General features: G+C 36.3%; 1 protein-coding gene across 1 annotated transcript in view; it reads left to right on the top strand.

The window, feature by feature from the left end:
- The window catches only part of WDR49 (WD repeat domain 49), a 231,006-nt gene that overhangs the window by 183,481 nt on the left and 19,907 nt on the right, over positions 1–27,618 (top strand). Inside the window, exons 13-14 of the mRNA XM_074192518.1 lie at positions 3,232–3,429; positions 17,515–17,684. Coding sequence (XP_074048619.1) covers positions 3,232–3,429; positions 17,515–17,684 — 368 coding nt within the window. The remainder of the gene's footprint in view (positions 1–3,231; positions 3,430–17,514; positions 17,685–27,618) is intronic.

Genomic DNA, 27,618 nt, shown 5'->3' with positions numbered 1-27,618 from the left:
GTATATTGTAATCTAGCCTACAGAGCAAGGGAAGACTTTATCAAATCGTTTCCAAAAGCCATAATGAAACTCACTGCTAGCATTGCCTTAATCTACCAGTTTAGAAAACTTGCCAAAAAAGATATCTTAGATTATATGACCATTACTTTTTTTTAGGTTTTTTTTTTTTTTTTTGCAAGGCAATGGGGTTAAGTGGCTTGCCCAAGGCCACCCAGCTAGGTAATTATTAAGTGTCTGAGGCCGGATTTGAACTCAGGTACTCCTGACTCCAGGGCTGGTGCTCTATTCACTGCGTTACTTAGCCACCCCTACTTTTTTTAAAAAAAGAAGTTATGCTGGCTCTTTTGGTCCCTTCTTTTTCTGGATGTTCATTCATAATTTTTTTGAAAAATAAAACATCTTATATACAACTGCCATAAATTGACATCCTTTTCCCCTGCCATAGTGTGCTATAGAGATGATATTGCATTCTTGCATTCTTGAAGGCCATATCAGTGGAGCTAAAGTTCTGACATGTCCTGCCAAAGTAAAAAAAAATTTGAGTATGGACTTGGATATGGATTGCTAGTTTCTTGTTTATGATCAGTCTTGCTGAATTCAAAATGTCTCATCACTGGGTCGACCAGAGGAAATATCTTTGTTCTTTGTCACAGTAACTCTCAAAGATCTTTTAGAGAAGAATAAACTTTGATATATGAAATTCTGACAACAGCAAATATAATTTTTCTTTTTTGTTGAAAATTATTGCTCAAGTCAAATATATATATATATATATGTAAAATATTACATATAATTTTCTGTATATTCTGCAAATATCTTTGATACTTTTGTAACTGATATGCCCAGGGTGTTTTTCAGACCGGTATAGAGCGCATTACATTTCAATTATACAAAAATAACAACTCATGTGCAATGGCAGAATTATCACATGTCCATCTTCAAGTACTTTATATATTTCATTTGAAAAGCCAAAACTTTATGAGAAGAGAGGAAGAAAAGAAGCTTCCAAAAATTCTAAAATCTATTTGACTTCCATTGACCTTTTAATAAAATAATTCTCTCTTACTCTGCCCTACCACCATTTCGTGATCCCAAGGTCCAAATCATTTTGGCAGTGGGAATCTGATGATGTGATGCCAATTCCATTCTTGAAACTTTGGCTTCACTTTAGTTCCACTTCTCATTCCAGTTTTTTTCTCCAGTTTAATATAGTTAACTACAATGAGTCAGAAAACAGCATATTTTCTTAGTTTCCTCAATTCCAAATGCAATTTGAAATAAATAAATTACTCCAAAACTTTAAAAAAAATATTTAGTATTTTATTTTCTCCAGTTACATGTAAAAACAATTTTTAAAATAAATTCAAAAAATTTTGAGCTTTAAATTCTCTTCCTTCCTCCCTTTCTACCCTAACCCCTTTTAGAGAAGGAAAACAATTCAATATAGACTATACATGGAAGTCAAGCAAAGCATTTCCATAATAGTCATGTTATGAAAGAAAAAATGCCCTTCCCCCCAAAAAATTCCCAAGAAAAATAAAAATAGTAAAAAAAATATACTTCAGTCTGTTTTCAGACACCATCAGTTATTTGTCTGGAGATGGATAATATTTTTCAGTCCTTCAGAGTTGTCTTGGAACATTGTAAAACTTTCCATATTGTATGCTCATCTTGATCTTCCTTAATATTTTTCATTAGTTGTCCAGCAAACCTATGAGCTTTTCTCCTTAATTTGAGCTATGATCATTACCTAATCTAGTGGTGACTATTAGAACCTCTCTGTCTCTCTCTCTTCACCTTTCTCTGTCTCTCAGTGTCTCTGTCTCTTTTTTTTTCCCTTCTCTCTGTCTTTTTTGTTCTCTATGGTTCTATTTCTGTTCTATTTCCCTTCTCTCTCTCTGTCTCTTGTTCGGACTTTTTCTTTCTGTGTTTCTTTTTCCTTCTGTCTCTATCTCTTTTGTTCTGTCTGTTTCTATCTCTCCCTCTTTCTGTCTTTGTCTTTGTCTCCTTTTCTCCCTCTCACCTGAGTATGATCAATTCAGTTTTCAGATAGTCAAATATCAGTCTTATATTTCAGACCCAATCTATATGCATAAATAAATAAGGCAGACACAGCAAAAATCAACAAAAACAAGTATTTTCACTGTTAGGATGTTTTGTTTCTCTTTCTAAAATGTTGCCAAGTCATGCAAGTATCTGACAAGCTTTATGCACATTAATATGATGTTATAGAATTTTGTATTTTGTTTATTAGATTTTTCATTAATGTATTATTTCTGCTTCATATTTTTAAAGTAAAATTTTATCTTTTATTCTAGAAATAATAGGGAGACATGTAAGATTCATGAATTGTTGAGTGATATGATTCTCTCTGCTTTGATCTTTCTAATATTATACCTGACTCCTTCAACACCTCCCCTAACTCAAAAACTTCCTTGACACTCCATTAAAATACAAAATTCCAAATACAAAAGCCAAAATCCCTCCACAACCTAGCTTTTAGTCACTTCCTCAGTCTTATTTTCCCTTCTTTTTTTTTTTTTTTTTGGTTTGTGCAAGGCAAATGAGGTTAAGTGCCTTGCCCAAGGCCACAAAGCTAGGTAGCTATTAAGTGTCTGAGGCTGGATTTGAACTCAGGTACTCCTGACTCCAGGGCGGGTGCTCTATCCACTGTGCCATCTAGCTGCCCCTTCCCCTTCATTCTTTATGCCCTTTCTCCATTCCAATCAAATTAGCCCAATAGTTGTCTCCCATCTATAAGACTCTCCATCTTCTCTCTCTCTGCTTTTATAAACCCCTGTGTTTAAAATGGCACTCCTCCCTCCTCATCTCTATCTAATACTCATTCCCCAGCCTGTAATACTTGTCTCCCATCTATAAGACTCTCCATGTTCTTTTTTCCTCTGTCTTTGGTCATCCCTATGGTTAGAATGGCACTCCTTCCTCCTTATTTCTACCTAACACACAGTCCCCATCTTCCTCCGATGTACACATTTGTGTTGCAACACACCCAAGTTTTGGGTTGATTCTCCTAGATGAACAGTCTCAAAATTATCTTGATCACTTTGTATACTACATATATCATTCCCTGATGCGTATGTGGAATATAAACTCCCTGAGGGAAGGGGCCAAGATTTGTTCAATTAAATTGAATTCAAGTATAATTATTTTATTGATGATTTTCTCTAGAAAACTGATGATTTGGGGTTTGTTTTTTCCCATTTCATTCAGGAATATTGCCTCACTTTTAATGATAGTCCAGTCTTCCAGCCTCCACCTCTAATAAGATCATTTCAACCTCATGAAGACCGAATCAGTTCTCTGGAGACTTGTACACACGGCAGCCGGGTACTGATCATTGCCTCTTCTGCAGATGGCAACGTTTCTGTCAGTGATGTCTGGGGCTCTCTGATTGGAATATTTGGTCAGGTAGAAATATTGTTCCATTATTATCACAGGGAGGGAAGGGGGGAATTTAGTGCTACCAGAGGGATGATTTCCCTTTGAATCTCCCAGAGGACTAATGTTCATTAGTCAAGAAAGGACTGAATTCTATTTCTGAAGATGCTGAATCAGAAATCACTTGCATCTTGAATATACTTTTGCTCTGACTGTTAAATTAATCTGTGGTAGAGTACATTGGGAATCATAAAATGTAATGCCTTCCCTGCTTAAGCAATGATATATTTGCTCTGTATGTATTGTGTGTGTGTGTGTGTGTGTGTGTGTGTGTATTGTCTCCTCCCTGATGAGAATGTAAGTTCTGTAAGAACTTTTTCTTTTTAACTTCGTATTTCACAGTGTAAAGCAAATGATATGAGCTTAATAATGCTTAGTGATTGATTGAGTTTAATATTTAGTAGATCATGACCTTGGCGATGTGGAATTTGACCCAGCTCAGGCACTTAGGAAGGGGATTTTAGGCACATCATCTTCTTTTCTCTTAGCCTCAGTTTCCTTGTCTGGTTTTTCTGTGTGTGTGTCTGGAATTATGATTTCCTTGGAGCAAGGAAGTTCTACCTTTGTAGGCAGCTCATCTGAAGCATCTATTCTCAAAGAGTTAACCGGGGTACTAGAGATTATGTCTAATAAAATAATTTCAAGAGACAAAATTTTTGGAAAATTAAATTAAAAAAATTAAATTAAATTAAATTAAAAATCATTTTTTGGAATCATAGTTAGGATATGATTGACCAGAAAAAAGGCTCCTAATCTTCTCATTTCATCAAAGAGACTACAGGACTGATTTTTTAGGTTTATCTGCCTTTGGACAAGAAGTGTTCTATCAAACAGCAGACAATTCTAATTGGTTAAAGTTCAATTGACTTTACAAAAAGAAGTGTCAAGGAGACACTGAGAGTGACATGACATTGTTCTTGTATAGAGACACTCAGTATACATATATCAAGATCACCCCCCCTGATTTGGGCAATCTAGACAAAAGGGTCTGTCTCCACCCAAGCTTGATTGAATGTAATTCACCTTAGACTACTAATTCCTTGTAATTTCTACAAATTCCTATGGACCTTTTTGGGTTGGGTAGTCTAAAGACATTTATCTCAAACCTTCAAAGATTGAAATCTTGAAAACAGATAAAAGGGGGAACTCAATCTTTCCAGATCATTAATTATTAATAATTCTTTCTTTCAAGGTTAAGTGACTGTCCCAAGGTCACACAGCCAATATATTTCAGTGGCAATTTCCTAACTGAGCCAAATTCTCTATTTCCCACTTCATGCTGCTTCCTTTGTATCACGGAAATATTAATACTCATAGGGCTGTTGTGAAAAAAAAAACTACTTTGCAATCTTAGATATAATCTTAGATATAATCCTGAAGTCAAGAAGGAAATGGCTATTCAAGATTGTACTTAACCTATAGAATCAGAGGATTCAATGCTTCAAGAGTCCTAAATACCGTTTAACTCCAGGGGTTCTTGACTTCTGTTGTGGTGGACTGCTCTGGCAGTCTGGAACAACCTCTATCATTTTTAAATAGCCAAAAAAAAAGTTTGTACTATGTTATAAATGACTCGAGAATACTTAGTCCAGAGTGATTAAAATGGTTTTTATTAAGATATCTTAACAAAATGGCACTTAACAAAATTATGCACTTTGGAAGGCTTTGTTCCTGCCCCTTCTTGCCAATCATTGGCTGGGGTTACAAATCTAATTGATATATATTGGCTTCTATACATTTCCCCTGCCCTGCTCATTATGTTAATGAACAAGATCAGTTAGATCTTGAAAAAAGATGGGGTACACCCACCTAATCTTAAATTTTTGATCAAATTGAGGCTACCTCCCCATAAAGCAACAATATAGGCAGAGCCCAGTCTTTGTAATGTAAACTAACAATACACATTCTTGTGGAACCCTCACATATTCCTTACATACCATTAAAAAGGAAACCAATTATATTAGAATAACTATCAAAATATTTTTATTTTGATAGATCTATTGCTAGATTAAGAACTATAGATAGGCCCTTCATTTTACAGATGAAAATACTAAGACTCAGAGAAATGAAATATTTCACCCAAGATGATAAAGACAATGAGAGCAAAACTGGAAATTGAACCCAGGTTCTCTGAGGGCTGATGCAGCTCTCTTGCCATAGTTTCAAGATTTCTGATTAAAAAGTCCTTAAAGAGATGGTTAGAAGTTAGTTGCTATGGTTTTGTAATTGCATAACAATGAAATCTCAATGAAATTATCCTGTCAGTGTTAGGCAAATTTGGCAGACAATGACAAGTTCATAATGAGAAGTAGAAATATGGAAACAAGTTTCATTCTTCCTTGATTATCCAGAAAGTAGGCACTATTTTCTCTTTCAATTTGCCAGCTATTTGGTATATAGGGCCTTAGAAAGAAATAGTTCTGTTCTCTTTTTGATTCTGTTTATTTTTATGTCTGTATCCTAGGCATTGCTTCTCTGGCTCTCTTTCCTACAGACAGGTGCTGTTTTTATAGGGCTGCTCTGTTGACTAGAATGTTGGACTCAAAGGCATCAGGGTTCATTTTAATCAGGTGCCCTACTTTGTGAGTTCTACTGCCTCAGTGACTCATTTCCTCATAAATGCATGCTGATTGATTGTTCCAATATAATTAAAATGGTATAGTTCATCATCATCTATATTGGTGTAGTGTTTGAAAATGATCTCCCTGTATTCATCATACATGTCACCATCATGATGGCCTTCCTGGACCAGTATCACATCATTTTGATACTCAGAAAACCATCTGTCACTCCCCATTATCCATTAAACTCTATGACCTGGGATGTGAGACTTTATTCATTCATTCATTCCCTCAGTCATTTATTTTTTACAAATTGCCTTCATTCTTGGGCAGCATGACATATTGGTTACAATGCTTGGACTTAAGTAAATGAATTAAATTCCATTTATTAAGCACTATGTACAAAATGCTACCCGGTTCTGGAGCTTCAAACACCAAAGCAAAATCAGCATTTTCAAGGAGCTAATTTCCAACAAACTGAGTTGGGTTAACTTCAAGTCAGCTAGAAAGTCTTCAGGAGTGCAGGTGGTAATGCATCTCCCATAATGAGTCACCTCCACTGATAGAATTAGTCATTTCTGATGTTAATACTTGTCAACCCCAAAGACTTTAATGGTGAAAACTTTCTTTTATGCATCTTTAGCAAATGCGGTCATTGAGAAAGTGCTAGGTGGTCAGTCTTATTCTTCTTCCAGGGTTGTATCTCTGAATAGTAACTGTAGCAGTGGGTAGTAAGGTTGATGGTCTGAGAACCACTACTTTGTCCAAAACATTTGAGTTTCCCTGCCTCTCGGTGGCAGATTAGACTTCAAATCCAGCCTCAGGTGCTTGTTATCTGATGGCAAATGACTTCACCTCTCTTTTTTTTTTTCTTTTTCTCTTTTTTAGATTTTTTCAAGGCAATGGGGTGAAGTGGATTGTCTAAGGCCATGAGGATAGGTAATTACAAAGTGTCTGAGGTTGGATTTGAACCCAGGTGCTCCTGACTCCAAGGCCGGTGCTCTATCCACTGAGCCACCTAGCCGGCCCTTCACCTCTTTCTTGTATTTTTTTTTTTCAAAATGAGGGAGAGTTGGATGGGAAAGCCTCTAAGATCCCTTCTAAGTTGAAATCTATGATTCTTTGATCTCATTTCTCAAGTTTTTCATTCTACCCCATATACTTTCTGTTCCATCCAAACTGAATTAGATGTCATATGAACACTCTTACCTTTCAACCAAATATCTCACCTTTATGTTATGGCTCACATGATTCTCTCTATTCCAAATATCCTCTTCTGCTCACATCTCATTCAAATCCTAAATAAATGCTATTTCCTCCATGAAGTCATCTAGGATTCTCACCAGAGCTCTTTGAGCTCCCCTTATAAACTCATATTATGTTTTTGTGTATTTGTTTTCTTCCCTTCTGTAGTCTATACCCTTCATGAGGATAAAGGGTAAACTCAACACATTCCAAGTGGAACTGATTTTCTATCCTCTCAGATTTGGTTTTCCTTTTGTTGATGACAGAATCATCATCACAACCATATACACTTACTACTTTGGAATATTTTTCTTTTCTTCCTTTTTCTTAGCTCCAAATCCAATCAGTTACCAAATGCTGCTTATTCGACCTTCGTAATACACTGCATTTCCATGCAACCCCTTCTTTTCTCTTATGTACTAAATCAATCTCTCATCACTTCTACAAAACTGAATACTTGCTTGCTTTCATTCTCTCCCTTTAATATAAAATAATCTCAAGACACCTCTGGTCTGGCCATGCCACTGTGTTACTCAGTGATTTTCAGTTCTCCCTATGGACACCATGATAAAATATAGATTCAGTTTGCATCTAAGGCTTCAAGCAATTTGACTCCCACCAACCCTTCCTGCCTACTTCATGCAAATCTTTTATGTATTACCTAGATCAATAGTTGCTCCTTGCTTCTGCATCTACCCTGAATGTTCTTTTTGCCTGAAGCCTCTTCTCTCTCCTTGCTACTTGTTTTAATAGGTCTTTTCCTTTAGTCTCAACTTAGATATCATCTCATGCATGAAGCCCTTCCTCATATCACCAGGATTTTTCTTCATCAAATTTCCCTCTTTGCTATGATCACATTCCAACTTGTTTCCTGGTTGTTTGTGTTCACCTCCTCTCCCTCATTTAAATAATGAATTCCTTAAACTTGGAAAATCAGTATTTTACATAGGACCTCATAGTTACTTAAGTGTTTAATAAGTTTCTATGAAATATAATGAAATTAAATAGTAATAATAATAATAATAACTGCTGAATAAACGAAGGATAATTATAGTTTCTAGTCAACTCTACTTTTTTAGGTATTATAGATTTCTTTTTTTTAATTCTGTATTAATTTTCTTGTTTCACTTCCTCTCAAATACCCTATCCCTCATAAGGAAGGAAAAGAATTTAGCACAATGGACCCACAGATGAACCACATAAGATAGTGTATTCATTATTATGCACCTGAAGAAAGGAGATACAAGTATATTTCATACCCATTTTGGGGAATTGAAGATGGTTATTACTATTAATCTTAGCCAACTGATATTCAGGTTTATTTTTTCACTTGTATTATTGTACATGATATTACAATGTCTTATAATGTTATTGCCTGTATTTTGTGTTTCATCCATATACATTATTCATATAATTCTATTGATGCTATTTTCATCACTCTGATTTCATGTAGGTCTTTCCATGTATTGTAGGATTCCTTACAGTAATAATTTCTTATAGCACAATAATATTCTATATTAACTTGACCCAATTTGCATAGCCATTCCTCAATTCATGGGTATCCCTTTTTACTTTTTGTAATAATACATTTTAGTAGGCTATTTTGTTTCTCCTCCAGCAATTTGATTTACTCTTTTATCCCTCTCAAAAGATCAATACGTTAGACAAAGATTTTTTTTTTAAAAAGAAGAGGAAAAAAGTCAATAAAATCAATACATTAAAAACTGACATGGGGCAGCTAGGTGGCACAGTAGATAGAGCACTGGCCCTGGAGTCAGGAGTACCTGAGTTCAAATCTGGCCTCAGACACTTAGTAATTACCTATCTGTGTGGCCTTGGGCGAGCCACTTAACCACATTTGCCTTGCAAAAACCTAAAAAACCAAAACAAAACAAAAAACTGACATATGCAATGTTCCATAACTGTGAAACTGCCATTTCTGCAAGGAAGTTGAATGTGGATGAGGTGAAAGGAATCTTCTTGGTGTTCTTGTCTGGGGCATGTTTGCTCTCTGTTAATTTGCAATGTTCCTTTTCAATTGGTTGGTGGTTCTTCTTTTGAACTACATTATTTTAGTCCTTGTATACATTGTTTTTTCACCTCTAATTACTGTATTTTTTTTTATCACTTTCAGTTAGTAAGGGAGTCAAACATTTATTAAAGCTCCTATTTGATTCAGATACTCTGTCAAGGGAAGTTTATGGGAGTCTTCCCATGTAGCTCTGTCTTCACCATGTTTGTCACTTCTTATAGCACAATGACACTCAAATGTCACATATAGAGCATTATAGACACTACATTCACACATTACAATTGTCTACTTTCCCTAGTCAATCAATGTACATTCTCTTTATTTCCAATTCTTTGCCACCCCAAAGTGGTTATTAATAATTTGGTCCATAAAAAGCTTTTCTTTTTGTCATTGATCTCACTGGGGTGATATTCACCTAGCACTGGGATTGAAGGGTATAAGCATTTTAGTCCTTTATTTGATTAATTCTGAATTTTTTCCCAGACATATAGTTCAAATTCACAACAATAAAGCTGTGTTCCTCTTTCTATAGTCTTATCAATATTAACTATTCTATCTTTTGTCATTTTTTTTTTTTGCAAGGCAATGGAGTTAAGTGACTTGCCCAAGGTCGCACAGGTAGGTAATTATTAACTGACACCAAATTTGAACGCAGAGCTTCCTGAGTACAGGGCTGGTGCTCTATCCATTGTGCCACCTAGCTGCTCCTATCTTTTGTCATTTGTGACAATTTCTTCAATGTGAGATGAAACCTTAGGACTTTTTTTATTTTAATTTCTTGTTAATTATCATCACTTCATATATTTTTATTTATTTATTTATCTATTTAGGTTTTTGCAAGGCAAATGGGGTTAAGTGGCTCACCCAAGGCCACACAGCTAGGTAATTATTAAGTGTCTGAGACTGGATTTGAACCCAGGTACTCCTGACTCCAAGGCTGATGCTTTATCCACTACGCCACCTAGCCGCCTCCCTTCATATATTTTTTGATAGCTTTCAATTCTTCTTTGGAGAACCATTTCTTCATATCTTGACCACTTCTCTATTGTGTAACTAATTTTTCTTCCTCTACACCTTCAGTGGAATATTTTGCAATATTTGGGATTTTTCTTACTCTATTTGTCTCTCTTCTTCCTCTGAACTCTCCAATTAGTTAATAGTAGAATCATTGGGTCAATGGATAGGACTAGTTCACTGCCTTTTTTTCCTTTTGACTTATTAATATTTTTTGACCACTTCACAGCTCCACCGATAGGGCACCTGTGCCCTTGTAGCTTCTCCAACATTGAATGTAAATTTCAGAGTTGGAAGAGACCTGAGAGAACATCCAGCTCCACCTTAAAGAGAATCATGTTTATAATATGTCAAGTAATTATTCTTTTTATCTGAATATTTCCTGTTAGGGGGAAAGCCTCACCTCCCTAGCTCCCTCCGAGTACCTTGTTGGGGAACTCTCATTGTCGGGTAGTTTTCCTTGACACCAAACTTAACTTTGCTCTTAGTAATTCCTTGCTTTACTCCTATTCCTGCCCTTTGAGGTCAAGAAGTGGAGAGGTAACCATTTAGATGAAATAAAGCAAAGAAAATGTGACAGGAGAACTAGATGACCTCTAAGGTCCCATCTAACTTAAGATCTATGAACCCTTGTTACTATAAATTCTAAAATTCTCTTTCCCCATCAAAAATGCATAAAGATAGTTAATGTATTCCTTTACCCAATCCACAAATGTTATGATTCCAAGGCTCTTTGTTATGCTGGTCACTCTCCTCTCAAGTTTATCCATGTGCTTAGAGAAAGATGTCACCTAAAGTTGAGCACAAAACTACAAATACAGTCTGACTATGATAGAATTTATTGGCATGATCTCTTCCCCAGGCTTATATGCATAGAGAACCTAAGGGTTCCATTTACTCGCCTATCACTTCACCCTTTTGAGTCAAAATGAACCCCTAATCCAATGATGTCCCCAAATCCTTGTCAATTTTAGAAGTATGATGTGAAAACCCAGAGTTGTTTTAATGAACCCTTAAAGTTAGTGATTTGGAAGTCTTATCAACAAGAGATGACAGATTTAGAACTAGAAGGATCTTTAAGTGTCATCAGACTAATGCCCTCATTTTTAAGATGAGGAAACTAAAGTCAAGAAAGTGAAATATCTTGCCCAAGGTTATATAAGGTATCAGTAGCTAAGCCCAGATGTTATTTTGAAACCACTTCTTTATATCTATTGAGGAGTGATTCTTCTTTTGAATTTTTTGATATTTTTACTGATGCCTTTTGTTTTTATATGTCATGATTTTTCCTCTGTGTATATATATATATATATATATATATATATATATATATAGATATATATATATTTGTATATATGTCTATATGTATACACTACTTCAGTGAGTTATTCCTTCTATTCATCATGGGCATTATGGGCACTGTGACACAGCCATCTGAAAAATCTACATAATTTTTTGGACTTCCCTTTATACCAGAGGAGAAGTCTGATTTATGAAGGCATTAAAAGATAAAATATGTTAATATTATATAATACTATACATATGTTTTCTCTGTTTTTGAATTTCTAAACTTTTTCTGGATTATCTGGCTTTCACATGATGTCTGTAAGTTTCTACAAAATTGCACCTCCCCTAGAGTCCTATTTAATTTCTAGTGCCCACTCAACAATATATTGAAAGAGTGATGGGAAAATTCATGATGTGGAAGGGATAACTGTTAATGTGGTTCTCCACACCTCTGCAATCAAAGGGTAGAGGTTTGATTGTTCAGTTTTTTTAGTTAAATCAAATTCTTCAGGATTCCATTTGGGGTTTTTTTAAGCAAAGGTACTAGAGTAGTTTGCCATTTCTTTTCCAACTCATTGCAGAGATGAGGAAAGTGAGTCAAACAAGGTTAACTCACCTACCCAGGATCATATAATTAGTAAGTATCTGAAGCCATATTTGAACCATACCATGGGCTTTTCTTAGTAAGGATACTAGTGTGGTTTGCCATTTCCTTTTCCAGTGAATTAAGATAAAAAGAATTTAAGTGACTCATCCAGGGTCACACAGCTAATAGGGACATCTCTAAGACCAAACCACACAGAGGTCAGGTGTTATTGGTGGGGGTTGTTTCCACTTACATTTTAATACTAATATATTATTATTTATATATATATATTATAATAACATTATATATTAATAATAGTAATATATATATACTTCCATACATTTGAATCTGCTAATTTTACCTTAAATCAATTTATATAAATTTTCTCATGTTCATATTCATTATTTCATATAGCAAAGTAAATATATGATTACATTCATGAGCCTCAAATTATTGAACTATTTTTCTAATTAGTGGGCATGTACATTTTGTTACAAACTCTCTCAAAATAACCTAACACAAACATTTTTGCATTTATGGGACCTTTATTTCTGTCTTTGACATTCTTAGGGTGTATGTCTCAGAGTAAAATTTCTGGGTCAAAGAGATGAATATTTTTAGCTTATTTTAGGGGAATATAATTTCAAAATGCTTTCCAGGATAGTCAGACCAATTCATAGCTGCATCAATAGTATGTAAATTTTACCTTTCTTTTTTGGAGCGTGTTAACCTTACAAAAGATTTTTCTATTCCTATTGAGAGAGTACATCCCAACCCTTGTTAGTTGGTTTGTAAACATAATTTATCACAAGGGATCCACATGAGAGGAAATGGGGATGTATCAGCACAAATCCATCACCACTGGAGAAAATAACTCCCATTTCATATCCTACAAATATGAAGTCAGTAAAAACATACTAAAAAAAGACAGACTATTATTGGAGGAAGGGGAAAAATACATGAATAAGAAGGGTAAGATCATCCTTTTAGTCCAATATAATTTTGACCAAGCTTAATTTTTATAGTTTAGTGATTTTTATACATTATTTGAATCCATCAATTGCCCATTGTGTAGCACCAGTTCTGTCATGGTAGTAATGATCAAAATCCACAGGAGAGAAAATTATTGTCAACATTTCCTCCAGTAAAGTCCAAATCATAAATTTTATCCATTCTGCTCAAGCACTGAAACATAATATTATTCTTTGGTTCAAGATAATTTGAGTATAGTTCACAAGTGGATCTTCCTACCAATGCTATCTAGGTTCAAGGTACACTAGGGATATACATTCACTATAAAAACCATAGCCCATGAATCTTGACTAATGTGTTTCCTTTTACTAGTCATCCAGAGATACTCTTTGGGCAATCAATTAAGTAGCAAGTATATATGAACCCTTTTCTATATTTCAAACCCTCTACTAGTGCCTGCTTTAGAGGGATTAACATTCCGGTAGTTCAAAGAGAATTTCTATTCCATATGATGCAATTTAGTGATAAAGTGAATACATAAGAAAATTATTTTATGTAAAAGATTTATATTAATTATTAAAGTATATAAGATATTAGCTTTCTTCAAGATCAGCATTTTGATTCCTAAAGGTGTAGAAAGAGAACAGTTGTATATAAAGTTTTAGATGAAATTTGAATAGTTTTATACAAAAGATGAACTATGATGTAAATACAAAGCATCAAATCTCCATTTGAATAGTAGAGTGATACTTCACTTTTATGAGAACTGTTCAGAATTTTGAATAAGTAGAGAAAGATACTTTAAAATATTTTATTTTTTTACAACTGCATGCAATGGCAATTTTCAAAAATTATTTTTTAAGGTTTTTGAATTTCACATTTTTTCTCCCTCTTTCCTTTCCCTCTTCCCCTTTTCCCCTCTCCCTGATAGAAAGCTATCTAATATAGGTTATACATATATAACTATGCTAAACATAAATCCATGTTAATGAAGTTGTAAAAGAAGAATCAAATCAAAATGGAAAAAAAGAGAAAAAGCATAATATGTAAGATAACTTTTAAAATTGAAGACAGTAAGCTTTGTTTTGCTTTTAAACTCCACAGTTCCTTCTCTAGACATGGATGATATTTTCGATCACAAGTCTTTTACAATCATCTTTGATTATTGTACTGCTGAAATGAAGGAGTCTGTCATAGTTGATCATTACCCAATGTTGCTGTTAGTACAATATCTTCTGGTCCTGGTCACTTCACTCAGCATCAGTTCATGTGGTGAAAGATAATTTTTTTAAAGTGAAAAAACAATATGACTTTAATGGTCTCACATTTCTGTTGTTACTAAATCAAAGACATTTAATGAAATCATATTTTTAGGGGTGGCTAGGTGGTGCAGTAGATAGAGCACCAGCCCTGGAGTCGGGAGCACCTGAGTTCAAATCCCCTCAGACACTTAATAATTATCTAGCTGTGTGGCCTTGGGCAAGCCACTTAACCCCATTGCCTTGCAAAAAAAAAGAAATAATATTTTTAAAAGGTAGCAGTATAATATTCCCTTCATAAATATGTACTATATCACAAATAGCTACATCATCAATGAGAAGCCAGACTCATTTGGGTAATGTGAGCACAATAGGGAATATATTTATGATCAAGGAACATATATGGAGGGACACCATGTAAAGAACGTGTGTTTCCCTAACACATTCTTGTGGACACACACATTGTGAACATCCACCATCCAAGACACTTAGGGAGGTGTAATTCATACCTCTTGTTAAAGGACCATTGATGACTTCTGTGCGGATCCCTCTTGAGCTGTGTCTTATTGGTCTTGTGTAATTGGTAATATAATATTTAATAGAAAACAGTTCAATTCCTGTTTGCAAGGCATGCAGTTTCTTCCCAGTATGTAGATATGACATGTAATTGCTGTGAGATTTGGTGTCTGCTGGTTTCACATGGTCCCTCTAAGAGGGCTTCAATGGGTACGTCTGGTTACTCTCAAGTATGACCTTCCTTGTGGAACTTCTCAAGACTCCTCAGATAAGTGCCACCTCTCCCGCTAAGAAGAAGGGTGGACCCCATATTTCTCTGTTAGATTGTAGGGGGACCCAAAGGCTTAAATTTCAGCTCCCTTAGGGCAGGGACAGGTAGCTTAGAGGTTGATTAAGGCTATAATCTGCACTGTCAGGCAACCGCAGGTGGGATTCGAAAGTCAGTAAATCTTGGAGTTTTTTTAGGGGTGAATTAATTAAATGGTTGACCAAATATAGGAGCTGAATGATGTTATAAATATCCAAATGGCCCTTGGCAAAAAATTAAAAAAAAACGGTTCCCACTCCTGCTTTAGGGAGGCAGAGCACTGATGCACCCAATATATAATTAGAGGAAAACTATTAGCAGCTATTCTCTCCAGAAGTACAATTTATTTGCTCTCAGAATTGACTATGTTGGACTTTATCCATCAAAGGGAAAAAAAATTTCCACCATAATCTTTTCTTTTACAACATAGGATAGTCAGACAAGTTGAACTTACAAGCATTGTTTGACTTTTTTATTAACTTTTCTTTCTCCTACATAATTGGAAAAAGGGTTCTGTCCAAAAGCTCTCTGGCTTATAGTTAGAAAATCCTTGTAAAGTATTCTTCATTTCTGACTGCTGAGTTACACACTTTCAGAATTATTTCAGGGAGTCTATCCTTCCAGAAACTTCCAGATAATGGGAAGAACTGAAAGCCAGTTTATTTCAAGTTTTAGGATTTCTGAAGACTTTATTTTTTCTCAGTTCTGAAATCTTTTTAATCACTTATGCATTCAAGTGCATGTATCTGGATCCACATGTGTGGGTAGCAGACGGGGGAGAGCTAAAACCACTTACATAGAGTTCCTTGGAAGGAACAGTCTATTTCAATCATTTGTTGCAAATTATTGTCTTCGTCATATCTATGTAACCAAATAGCCAGGAGCTTTTTCTACATGTGAATGAAAAGTAGTTTATGAAAATGACAGCTCAGATTGTCTGACATTGGTTAATGATCTCAGTAGCGTTTAAAGTTAGAGAAATAATGATGGTTTATTCACTAGTTTAAATATAATTAAGACAACTGCCAAAAGGTAATGGGATTTCTTTTTCTTCAAGTGAGATGGAATGAGCATCAGCTTGAATAATAACTGGAATCACTAGAAACCCTTATAGTTAGAGCAAATAACCATGGGGAACCTTGAAGGATGTACCTCCCAAAGTGGAAGTGGCCTTTAATATTACCCTTCAGTAAAGGACACTATGGGTAAATGATTAGAGTTTACAATATGGAGCACATATTAAGATTCTTAATTACTTTTGTTTTTTTAGTTATGAATTTTTTTTCTAAATGAACATTCCTATTATGAGATACGAGCAACAAAATATATGCCCATCCATTGAAAAGTGTCTGAAAAACCAAAACAATGGTCAATCAAAGTTGGGAGACAATGGGCCACATTCTCAGAGTTGACCTCAGAAACAGGAAGACATAGATTCCAATCCAGCCTCATATATCTCGGTAGAGTGGGATGATCTTGGGCAAATCACTGAATTTTTTGGCATGCTATGCACCCATCTAGGACCATAAGTGACCAAGAAAGTGTAATAAGTATTATCAGAGGAATTTTCTCTGTCATTAAAAACATTAGATCAATCTCTGACTATATCTTAAAGTAATGCAATACTATTGTCCAGTCGGAAATAGTGAATATGAGGCATTAAAAGAAACATGGGAGATGTGCAGGGCTAGCACAAAATGAAATATGCAGAAAGTGAAGAATTCTACCCAACAAATATAATATAAGCCAAGAGATCCACAAAAGGAAGCTGAGTAATTAAAAAAATCAAGGAAGGTTCTACCTAATATGTAATGAAATATTCCTCCCTCCTCAGTAGCAGGGAGGTCAGAATGTTGGCTACATTATCAGCTGATGTAATGACTGGATATTTTTACTTAATTATTTTCAATATCTCAAAGATGGGTTCATTGTGGAGGAAAGAAGGAACATTTTCCCCCAAGAAATGAGTATGATGTAAAGATAAAAGACATCAATTACACCAATTGGTTTTTTAAAAGAAATATGATCAGATACTATGAAAACTATCCATAAATTAAAAAAAAACACATCGACATCTGGGATGTGTTTTCAAGACAGATTTACCACTTTGTAGTTAAGATGGAGAAAAAGCAACTGTCAGAAAATCAATGTTGGCCTCTTTTTTAAATGCTTTTTTATGTGTATAAGTGCACGTCTTGCTTGGAAGAATGTTTTTTTTTAAGTCAAGAATAGCGACTAGATTTCCCCAGTTCGAGCTCATTTCTTTATCCTTTCAGATGGAACACTGGCGAATTAAAAAGAATGTCCCTCTTCCTCCAAAAGATATAAGTGAACTTCAAGCAGTTGAAGATGTCTCAGGGGCAATTACTTTACTGCCTAAGGAAGAACCTTTTTTGGCCTCCAGAGAACAAACTGGGTTTGATGAGAAGGATAAAGGTGAACCTATGTAAGTCATTTTTCAGAGTTGATTATGTTTTCTACAATGAACCTTCATATTGTAGGTCAGGAAAGCAAGTGTTAGTGCAGCAAGGTGGTGTACTGGAAAGAGCATCAGCCCTGGAATCAGGTGGACCTAGGCCTAATGACCTCAGGCATTTACACTTACTAGGTGTATGACCTTAGGTGAGTCTTAATACTGAGTGTCTCACATTCAGGATCATTTCCAGTTGTCCTGATTCATATTTAGCCACTGGACTCAGATGACTCTGGAGGAGAAAGTGAGCTTGGTGATTTAGCACAACACCCCTCTCTCCAATCCAATCCAATTCACGTGATGCCCTAGCTCACCTTCCTGATGTCATGGTCTACTCCAAGAATGAAGGAAAACACAAGAAGCCATTTTTCAGATTCGATCAAGTGTTTTCTAAATTGGACTATTTATTGGGGGAAGAGTAATAGCGCACAGTCACCTTGTCCTTTGGGTACGGTCCTTTGGGAAAGAGGGTAAGATGGAACAATTCTATGAAGACATTAGGTATAGCTTTTTTTCTGTTGTGGGATTCACTGAGGAAATGGATTGACATGTACTCTGAGGACAGATTGATTTAGTTAATTCCTAAAGAACAATGGATTTCATCCACAAAAACATAGGGCAGCTTCCCTTCTCCTCCCTCTATTTGTTTTAAATTAGATATGCTTCCTTAAGAGAAAGTTTATAATGAAATTCCTTTTCCCACTGAAAAAGTTGAGTTTTCAGCATTAAGAGTAGATATAGGGTTGGGACAAAAAAAGGGTTCTGGTCAGAATTAGGACTCTAGCAGAAACTTGGAAAAAAGGCAGGGAAATCAGAAGGTAGAGACAGGTATAGGCATACCTTAGAGAAAATATAGGTTGCTTCTAGAGCATTGCAATAAAGTGAATATTGCAATAAAATGTCACATGAATTATTTTGGTTTCCTAGTGCATATAAAAGTTATATTTATACTATACTGTAGCCTATTAACTGTGTAATAGCATTATGTCTAAAAGATGAACATAATTAAAAATGCTTTATTTCTTAAAAAATGCTAACCATCCTTTGAACCTTTAATGATGAATAATATTTTTGCTGGGTCTTTCTTCCATATTGATGGCTCCTGGCTGATGAAGGTGATAGCTGCTAAAGGTTGGGATGGCTGTGACAATTACTTAAAAATAAGACAATGAAATTTGCTCCATTGATCAACTCTTCCTTGAATTCTTCTTTTGTTTTTGTCAAGAAAATATGATTAAGTGACTTGCCCAAGGTCACCCAACTAGGTAATTATTACGTGTCTGAGGCTGGATTTGAACTCAGGTCCTCCTGCCTCCAGGGCTGGTGCTCTACCCACTGTACTATCTATCTACTCTTCCCTGAATTCTTGAATACTGAGATGCCATAGTGGGGTTATTAATTTGCTTAATTCAATATTATTTTGAATCGGGGAATAGGGAGGTCTGAGAGGAGGAAAAGAGAGAGGGGGGAATAGTTGGGTTGTTGGAGCAGTCAGAATAAATACAGTTTGTCAACTATGTTCACTGCCCTTTATAGTCGTGGTTTGTGAATCCCTAAAACAATTCCAATGGTATCATCATTTAATAACAGATCACCATATATTGGAACTAATAATGAAAAGAGTCTGAAATATTGTTAGAATGTTCAAAATATGGGGGTGGCTAGGTGGCACAGTGTATAGAACACCAGCCCTGGAGTCAGGCGTTCCTGAGTTCAAATCCAGCCTCTGACACGTAATAATTGTCTAGCTGTGTGGCCTTGGGCAAGCCACTTTAACTCAATTGCTTTGCAAAAACTTAAAAAAAAAAAGAATTTTCAAACTATGATACAGAGACAGAATGTGAAAGCATGCTGTTGGGAAATGGTCCTGATAGATTTGTTGAAGCAGAGTTGTCAATAACCTTCAGTTTGTTAAAAAAAAATACACTATCTGTGAAGCTCAATAAAGCCAAGTTCAATAAAACAAGACATGCATGGACAGAAATAATTCCACAGATGCCCGTCAATGAAATGAAAAGTGAAAATTCCATGAAACGAGTGAAAATGCAAGTAAGTTGGGGGATGAAGGGTCTTGTGAGAGGAACACAAAGGCCTGCATCACTGGGTCAGAGTGCAAAGAGAAATACGATCTTTGGAGACTGGAAAATGATCCAGGAGCCAGGTTAGGAAAAAGTTTCAAAAGTCAAACAGCGGACTTTTTATTTGATTCTGGGGGATAATAAAAAGTCATTGTAATTTATTGATAAGGGATTGTGTGATTTGGTCAGACAAATACTTTTTAAGAAGTTCAGCTATCAGATAGCTAAGTGGAAAAATGGATGGGAGTAGGGGGAGTAGGCAAGCAAAATACTTTTTCAATAGTTTGGACAGGAGGGAATAAAGGCATGCTACAGGGTGATAGAAGTTTCAGAGGGGAGAGGGGTGTGTATGTGTGTATGTTTAGTGTTTGTGTGTGTGTGTGTGTGTGTGTGTGTGTGTGTTTATGAGAGAGAGAGACAGAAAGAGAGAGAAGAGAAGATAGAGACAGACACAGAGACAGAGAGAGACAGAGAAAGAGACAGAGACAGAGAGAGATGTCACAAAGGAAGGATCAGCAGGATTTAGCAACATTTTGAATATATAGGGTGAAGGTGAGTGAATAACCACACATGAAATCTATATTATGAGTCTAAGGGTCTGGGAAAAGTAGTCTGAGAGTCGTTTGCGTAGAAATAATAATTGAATCAATAGGAGTTGATGGATCATCAAGCCAAAATGTTTATAGAGGAAGAAAAGAGGAGGATCCAGGCTAGAACTTTAGGGACAGGCCCTGATCATCAAGGGCAAATTAGATGAGGAACCCACCGAGAACACTAAGAAAGATTGGTCAGAAAGGTTGAGGGCAACGCAAGAGAGCAGTGGCGTAGATACCTGTGGAAGGAGAGTGTCGAGGAGATGAAGATGTGGACAGTGTCCTGATTTGCAGAGAAGTCAAGAAAGACAAAGGCTGAGAAAAGGCCAATAGACTTGGCAATGACTCTTCATTGTGACATTAATGAGATTGTATAAGTTGAACGATGAGGTATGAAGTTCCAATCCAGATAGTTTAAATAGAACGAGAGAAAAGGACTGGGGGCACCGTTTGTAAATGGTCCCCACCAGAGGCACAATACCTTTGACAATTTTCTTCTCCTTTGGTATAGAGAATTTTCCCAGGGAGCAAAATACTGCTTATTACATTGATATCTCATCTGAAACTTAAATTCATAGAGAGCCACTAAGCTTATCCTTGACTACTCATTGAATGTATTCCATTTAAAAACTTCCTTTCCCAAAATGCTTTGCATTTTGTATGTATATGAATATATTTATTTGCATGCATGCTGTTTTACCCTAGTGAATAAATGCTTTGAGGGCAGAGGTGTTTTAATTTTTGACTCTGTATACCCAACAACTAGTGCCATGTCTATCACATAATAATCTCTTAATAGAAGTTTGTTTCTTAATTGAATGCTCTATTTGGGTATTGAAAGAATTAATTCTAGCCTGGAAATCATGAGAACCCTACCCCTACCTACCCACCCCTGTCCCAAATATTCTGATACCATTTCCCACTCAGAAACTAATTTTCATCAGCATGCTGCTATCTCATGAAACCTTTTAATATAACATTTACAATTTAATCCTTTTATAATAATAAATTTCTTTAATTCACATCTTTTCATGTGTTAATATATTCTTTACTATATTTTCTTTTTTTGCAAGGTAATGGGGTTAAGTGACTTGCCCAAGGTCATTATTAAGTGTCTGAGATCAGATGTGAACTCAGGTCCTCCTTCCTCCAGGGCTGGTTCTCTACCCACCTAACCGTCCCTATTTTTAATAATTATTATCTTGCCAAAGGATAAGAGGTAATATTTGCAGTATGCAAAGTGATACTATTTTTCTTTTATAAATGCTTGAAAGAAATGGAAATGAAAGGGGTCACAAATGACTGAGACATCACTGGACCCTCTAATACAGCTGTCATCATTTCCTGAAATGTGACCAGGAAGCTCATTTGTAAGACTTAAGAGTTCAATGAAATTATCAACTCTGTAACATCTTTTGTTGCCAGAAATCAGTACTAAAGGGGTTACTATACATCGCTTCTTCTAAGAAAATACAATTCTGAAAAATGTTCCAGTTTTATTGAATCAAGGCTGTTAATTCAAGGGGAGAACCTTGTCAGCTCTTGTAACACTCAAAAAACATAAAAGAAAAAGAATTGTGAGAAAGGTTTTAGAAAAAATGAGATGAATCAAGCCTTAACATAAAAAGGGGGAAAGCAAAAATAAAAAGTCAAGAAAACAATAAAATGAAATGCTGTCTCCTTGAGAGTAAGGACTCTTGTCATTTCATGTAACTTTATATCCCCAGCACATAAAGAGACTAAGACACTGTAGGCTCTTAAAAAAGTAGTTGTTGTTTAGTCATTTCGATCATATCTGACTCTCCATGGCCCTAATTGGAGTTTTCTTGGCACAGATACTGGAATGGTTTGCCATTTCCTTCTGCAGTTCATTTTATTTATTTATTTAGTTAGTTATTTTTAGGTTTTTGCAAGGCGATGGGGTTAAGTGGCTTGCCCAAGGCCACACGGCTAGGTAATTATCAAGTGTCTGAGACCAGATTTGAACCCAGGTCCTCCTGACTCCAAGGCTCGTGCTTTATCTTCTACGCCACCTAGCTGCCCCTTGCAGTTCATTTTAAAGATAAACAACCTTGGGGGTGGCTAGGTGCCACAATGGATAAAGCACCCGCCCTGGAGTCAGGAGTACCTGAGTTCAAATCCGTCCTCAGACACTTAATAATTACCTAGCTGTGTGGCCTTGGGCAAGTCACTTAACCCCATTGCCTTGCAAAAATATTTAAAAAAAAAGAAGATAAGCAACCTGAGGAATAGTGTTATGTGACTTGTCCAGGGTCATACAACTAGTAAAGTATCTGATGATAGATTAAAACTCAGATCTTCCTAACTCTGGGCCTCTATGCACTGAGTCACCTAGATGTCTCTAAAAAAGTTCGGGTCAGTCAAATGGACTCAAATGAAAAGGAAATTCTATAATGAAAGGAATAAAAGTGTTCAAGAAGGAAAATGAACCAAAAAAGTGAAATCTTTTTTTTTATTATTAAGCTAAATGCTCATCTTAAATCCTCATAATCTTTCATGGGATTAATAACTTAGTCTCAACTTATAAAATAGTGTCTGGTTTCCATGGTGCTTGAAGTTTTTTATAATATTTTGTATAGAAAGTAGGTGGGAAGGATATTAACTTTAAGTCCTGGTAAACATGTGAAGATTAGAATTTTTCTTTACAATCTTGCTTAAAAGCCTCAAAGTAAGTTAGCAATTGAGTTAAAAACAAAATACAGCTCTCTCTCCTTTTCAGCACCTGCATCTAGCAAACAGAATGCCTTATCTATGGAAAAATAGCAAGATTCAAATGAGCACCACATGCCAGATAAGGATGTAAGACATATTATTCCAAACTTGGACTATTTTCAAAAAGATTATTGTTATTCAGTCACGTCTGATTCTTCATGACCTCATTTAGGGTTTTCTTGGTAAAGATAATGGAGTGGTTTGCCATTTCCCTGCTCAAACTCATTTTACAAATGAGGAAACTGAGGCAATAGAATGTTAAATAACTTACTCATGGTCACACATCTAGTGTTTGCGAGTCTAATGATCTTGGAATCTTAGAGATGAATGGGAACTTAAAGGTCATTTGATGTTGATGTCTGTCCTTCATTCTTAATTTTTCTTTTTCTTTTAAATTTAAGGCAATGGGGTTGTGACTTGCCCAAGGTCACACAGCTAGGCAATTATTATGTGTCTGATCTGGATTTGAACCCAGATCCTTCTGACCCCAGGGCTGGTGCTCTATCCATTGTACCACTGAGCTGCCCTTGTCCTTCATTCTTGAAGAAGACCCTGACATCAGGGAGGTGATGCCATGACAAGATTTGGATTTGAGTGAGGGTGGCTGTGCTGAGTCACCAGCCTCACCTTCTCCTCAGCTGGCCAGATATGAATCAGGATGACTGGAGATGGCCCTGGATTTGAGGTTAAATGACTTGGCCAAGGTCACACAGATAGGAAATGTCTGAGACAAACTCCCGTCCTCCTAATTCCAAGGCCAGTTCTCTATCCACTGCTCTACTTAACTTCTTTTCCAATAAAAAAAACTCTTTAGTATCCCAAACCATAGTCATCTGTCCCCTGATTTCATACTTCCACTGAAAAAAAAAAATCACTCTCTCTCCAAAGTTGGTAAATCTATTGTTGGAAAGTTCCATTGTTATTAACCATGCTGAAGCAGAATGAATGAACTTTCAACTTTGACATGAGTCTAGTCTGCTTTCAGGAGCAATAGAAAAAAAATTCTAAAATATGAGAACATAGCTCTCATTTCTCCTGTTTAGTTTCTAATCCAATTCAATTAAAAAAAACCTTCATGAACCACTAGGCTAGTCACTGGAGATTCAAAAATGGTAAATCACCACTTCACTCATGCAGATTATAGTCATTATGTAATGCAAACAAGCAAACAGATAAGTAGATCCTAGATATTTTCAGGAGGAAGACAGGAAGATCAGGGAAAGTGCTTTGTAAAATATGATCCATGAGTTAAATCCTCAAGGAAATGAAGAATTCTAAGAGATGGAGGCAAGGTCGGAATACATTATAGGCATGGCGGACTGACTGTAGAAAAAGTTACATAGGAAGAATAGCTAGTGGAAACTGGGCTGAAAAATTCAGTGCTGTTGATTGATAGAGGAATTTCTGTTCATTCTAACCCCCTCTAGATGAGAGAGAGGGAACACTGAGGCAAAGACTTTAAAGAATATTGAGATCATTACAAACATTTCGAATTTATGGTGCATCAGGAGGGAATATGATTAAATAGTTTAAGACTTTGGGAAGCTTATTATCCTACCCACACATCACACTTGAGATATGGTCAGCAAATAAAATTTGAAGGTCAGCAGATCACAGAAAGAGAAATATACCAAAGATTGAAATCACCTTTAAAGCCATAGGAAAAGATGAAATGAAACACGGGGAAAAAATCACAGGTGACTTTTTCAAGCTTTCTGTAGCAATAATGGTCTGTGGGATGTGTGAAAAATGACAGGCTGTGATGTCTGCATGAGTCATTGAAAATTAAGCCTGAAAAAATGGTACCCTAGCAACTTTGGGGTGGGTGTGGGGTGGTTGAGGGAAGACAAGTCTCCTGACCTTGGTGACAGTAGTGGAATACTGAACGAGCTATTAGATCATAGACTTGGAGGTCATTTTATCCAATCCCTTGATTTTTTAGATAAAGAAACTGAGACTCAGGAAGGATCAGTGACTTGCTCAGTCATATGGAACTACTAAGTGATAGAGTCAGGTTTCAAAACCACATCTGTGTGCAAATATGAGCTGACTCTACTGTGCAGTAGAGAAGGACCCCATGAGAGAGGAGTTTTTGAATGGTGACTGGGGAGCATATCTTCCTCTCTATGGTTGTTGAAATTTTGGAGTTACTGCATACCCAGGGGAATGCTCAGCCTACTTTCTGCTGATATCACTGTTGCATTGCAGTGGTTACCTAGGTTATACTGTCATCTTGGACAGGGTGACCATTCGAGAAGCCCATCAAGGACACTGTAATACTGCCTATCCCTCACTTAAAAGCACATCTTGCTTGCTACTGTGGAACTCCCTTTGGATTCAACCTCAAGTCAACAAAGATTTCATAGGCACCTGCTATGTGCTCTAGCACAGTCATCATTCTGCATGTTTGTAATATTGAGAGACTGTAGTATCTCTCATTTCATATATTAACTGATCCGTCATAAGGCTCCTCATGCTCCCATATTCCCCCCTCCTAACAGGGACATAGTAGATAGAATGCAGAACTCTTTCTTCTTTCTGGAGCTGATTGTATGACTGGAACTATCTGATATTTAGACTTTTTGGCTTGCGTGGCCAGATTTATACTGATTAGAGCAATGTTGCAGATGCCTTCCAAACATCATTTCCCAACATCTCTGTAATAGTTGAAGCTTTTATAATGTGTTTTTCACTTAATATCCAAGTTAGGGTTGTTATACTACAAATAACATCACTGCCATTTACAGACAAAAACTAAGACTGATAGTGTTGGAATGACTTGCTCTCAATGACTTGACTGGTATGTTTGGTCCTGGGGGTAGAGCTCAGAATGCTGAGTTGAATCGCAGAAAGGTGAATTTAAAGGATATAAAGGAAAAGCATTTGGACAATTGAAGCTTTCCCAAAGTAACACTTGACCAAATTTAAAGTATTGTATATATGTCAGTTTATACTACTACTGTGTAACTACTAACCACTACTACTACTAACACTGCTACCACCACCACCACCACCACTACTACTACTGCTACAACTGCTGCTACTACTACTGCTGCTACAACTACTGCTGCTACTACTACTACTACTGCTACTACTACTACTACTACTACTACTACTACTACCATGACTACTGCAGCTATTATATTGCTACTACTGCAAGAAATTCTGCCTGAGGTTCCATTCTTCCTGATCCTCCAAATAACTGATTTCCATTGAAATATAGAATGTCTTCTTCTCCGTGTCCAACAGTTATGCTACCAACCAATTAGGCTGTGGGTAAACCCTTTTACTTATTTTTCCAGTCTTGGAGTTGGTTGGAATTTGTATCAATTCATGCCATGGCATTTGGCTGGTGATACAACTGAAGGAACTCATGATGTCGCCAGTAGGGAAGAGATCTCTGGGATCATCTAGTCTATTCTAATCATCTCATTTTAAAGATGAGAAAACTGAAAGTAATTTCACTAAGGGCATATAGTTGAAAGAAAAACTAGGAAGGCAGCTAGATCCCTTGTCTCCTAATCCAAACCTAGACATCATGGGCTCTTGGAAATACCCTATCCCCAAGAAGACGTTTCCTCTACCTTCTTTCTTGCATTCCTTTATTAGGGACAGAGGATTTTGTAATACAAGTAGAGATTGATTGCAAATATGGTACAAATACCCCTAGGAGAGGAAATTCATTGGATGGAAATCATAGAAATGTATAATGACTGATCCTTTCCTGAACATAATTTAGGTAAGGGTAAGAGAAAAGACACATGACTGAAGTAGAAAGGGATATCGAAAAATGTCACAGAGGAAGTGGGTAGAGAGCAGCCCTGGACTCAGGAGGATCTGAATAGAAACCTGGACTCAGATACTTAGCAGCTGTGTGACCCTGGCCAAGTCACTTAACCTCATTTGTCTCCCAAAGAAAAGAGGGTTTAGGTAAGAATAGGAAAGGTAGCAAAAAGAAGTAAATTAGAAGTAAAGTAGATAAACTACTTTATGGTTTTACCCAAAGTTAGAGTTAACTCATTCAGTTCTTCCAAGAAATAAATGAGACATGGCCAGCTGAGATTATTTATACATTTTATGGCTGGGGAGTGGAACCCTCCCATGTTCGGCTAGAAATAGGCAACACTGCTCAGAGGATTAAAAAGCTGAACTTAGGGGCAGGAAAATCAGAGTTCTAGGGTGCCTCTGATGCACATTAGCCTTGTGACTCTGGGTAAGTCACTGAATCTCTAGGTAGCCAACAGAACTGTCTGAGACTTTAAGTTGCAGAAATATGCAGATCTGAAGTAAAGGAAGTTCCTTATGAAGAATCCCCTATGTTGGGGCGGCTAGGGGGTGCAGTGGATAAAGCACTGGTCCTGGAGTCAGGAGTACCTGGGTTCAAATCTGGTCTCAGACACTTAATAATTACCTAGCCATGTGGCCTTGGGCAAGCCACTTAACCCCATTGCCTTGCAAAAAATAACCCTAAAAAAAAAAAAAAGAATCCCCTATGCTGATGAA

The sequence above is a fragment of the Macrotis lagotis genome, chromosome 6, assembly GCF_037893015.1.
Source record: "Macrotis lagotis isolate mMagLag1 chromosome 6, bilby.v1.9.chrom.fasta, whole genome shotgun sequence".
NCBI classification, from domain to species: Eukaryota; Metazoa; Chordata; class Mammalia; order Peramelemorphia; family Peramelidae; genus Macrotis; species Macrotis lagotis.
The sequence above is the reverse complement of the archived record's forward strand: the minus strand, read 5'-3'. Positions and strand labels throughout refer to the sequence as shown.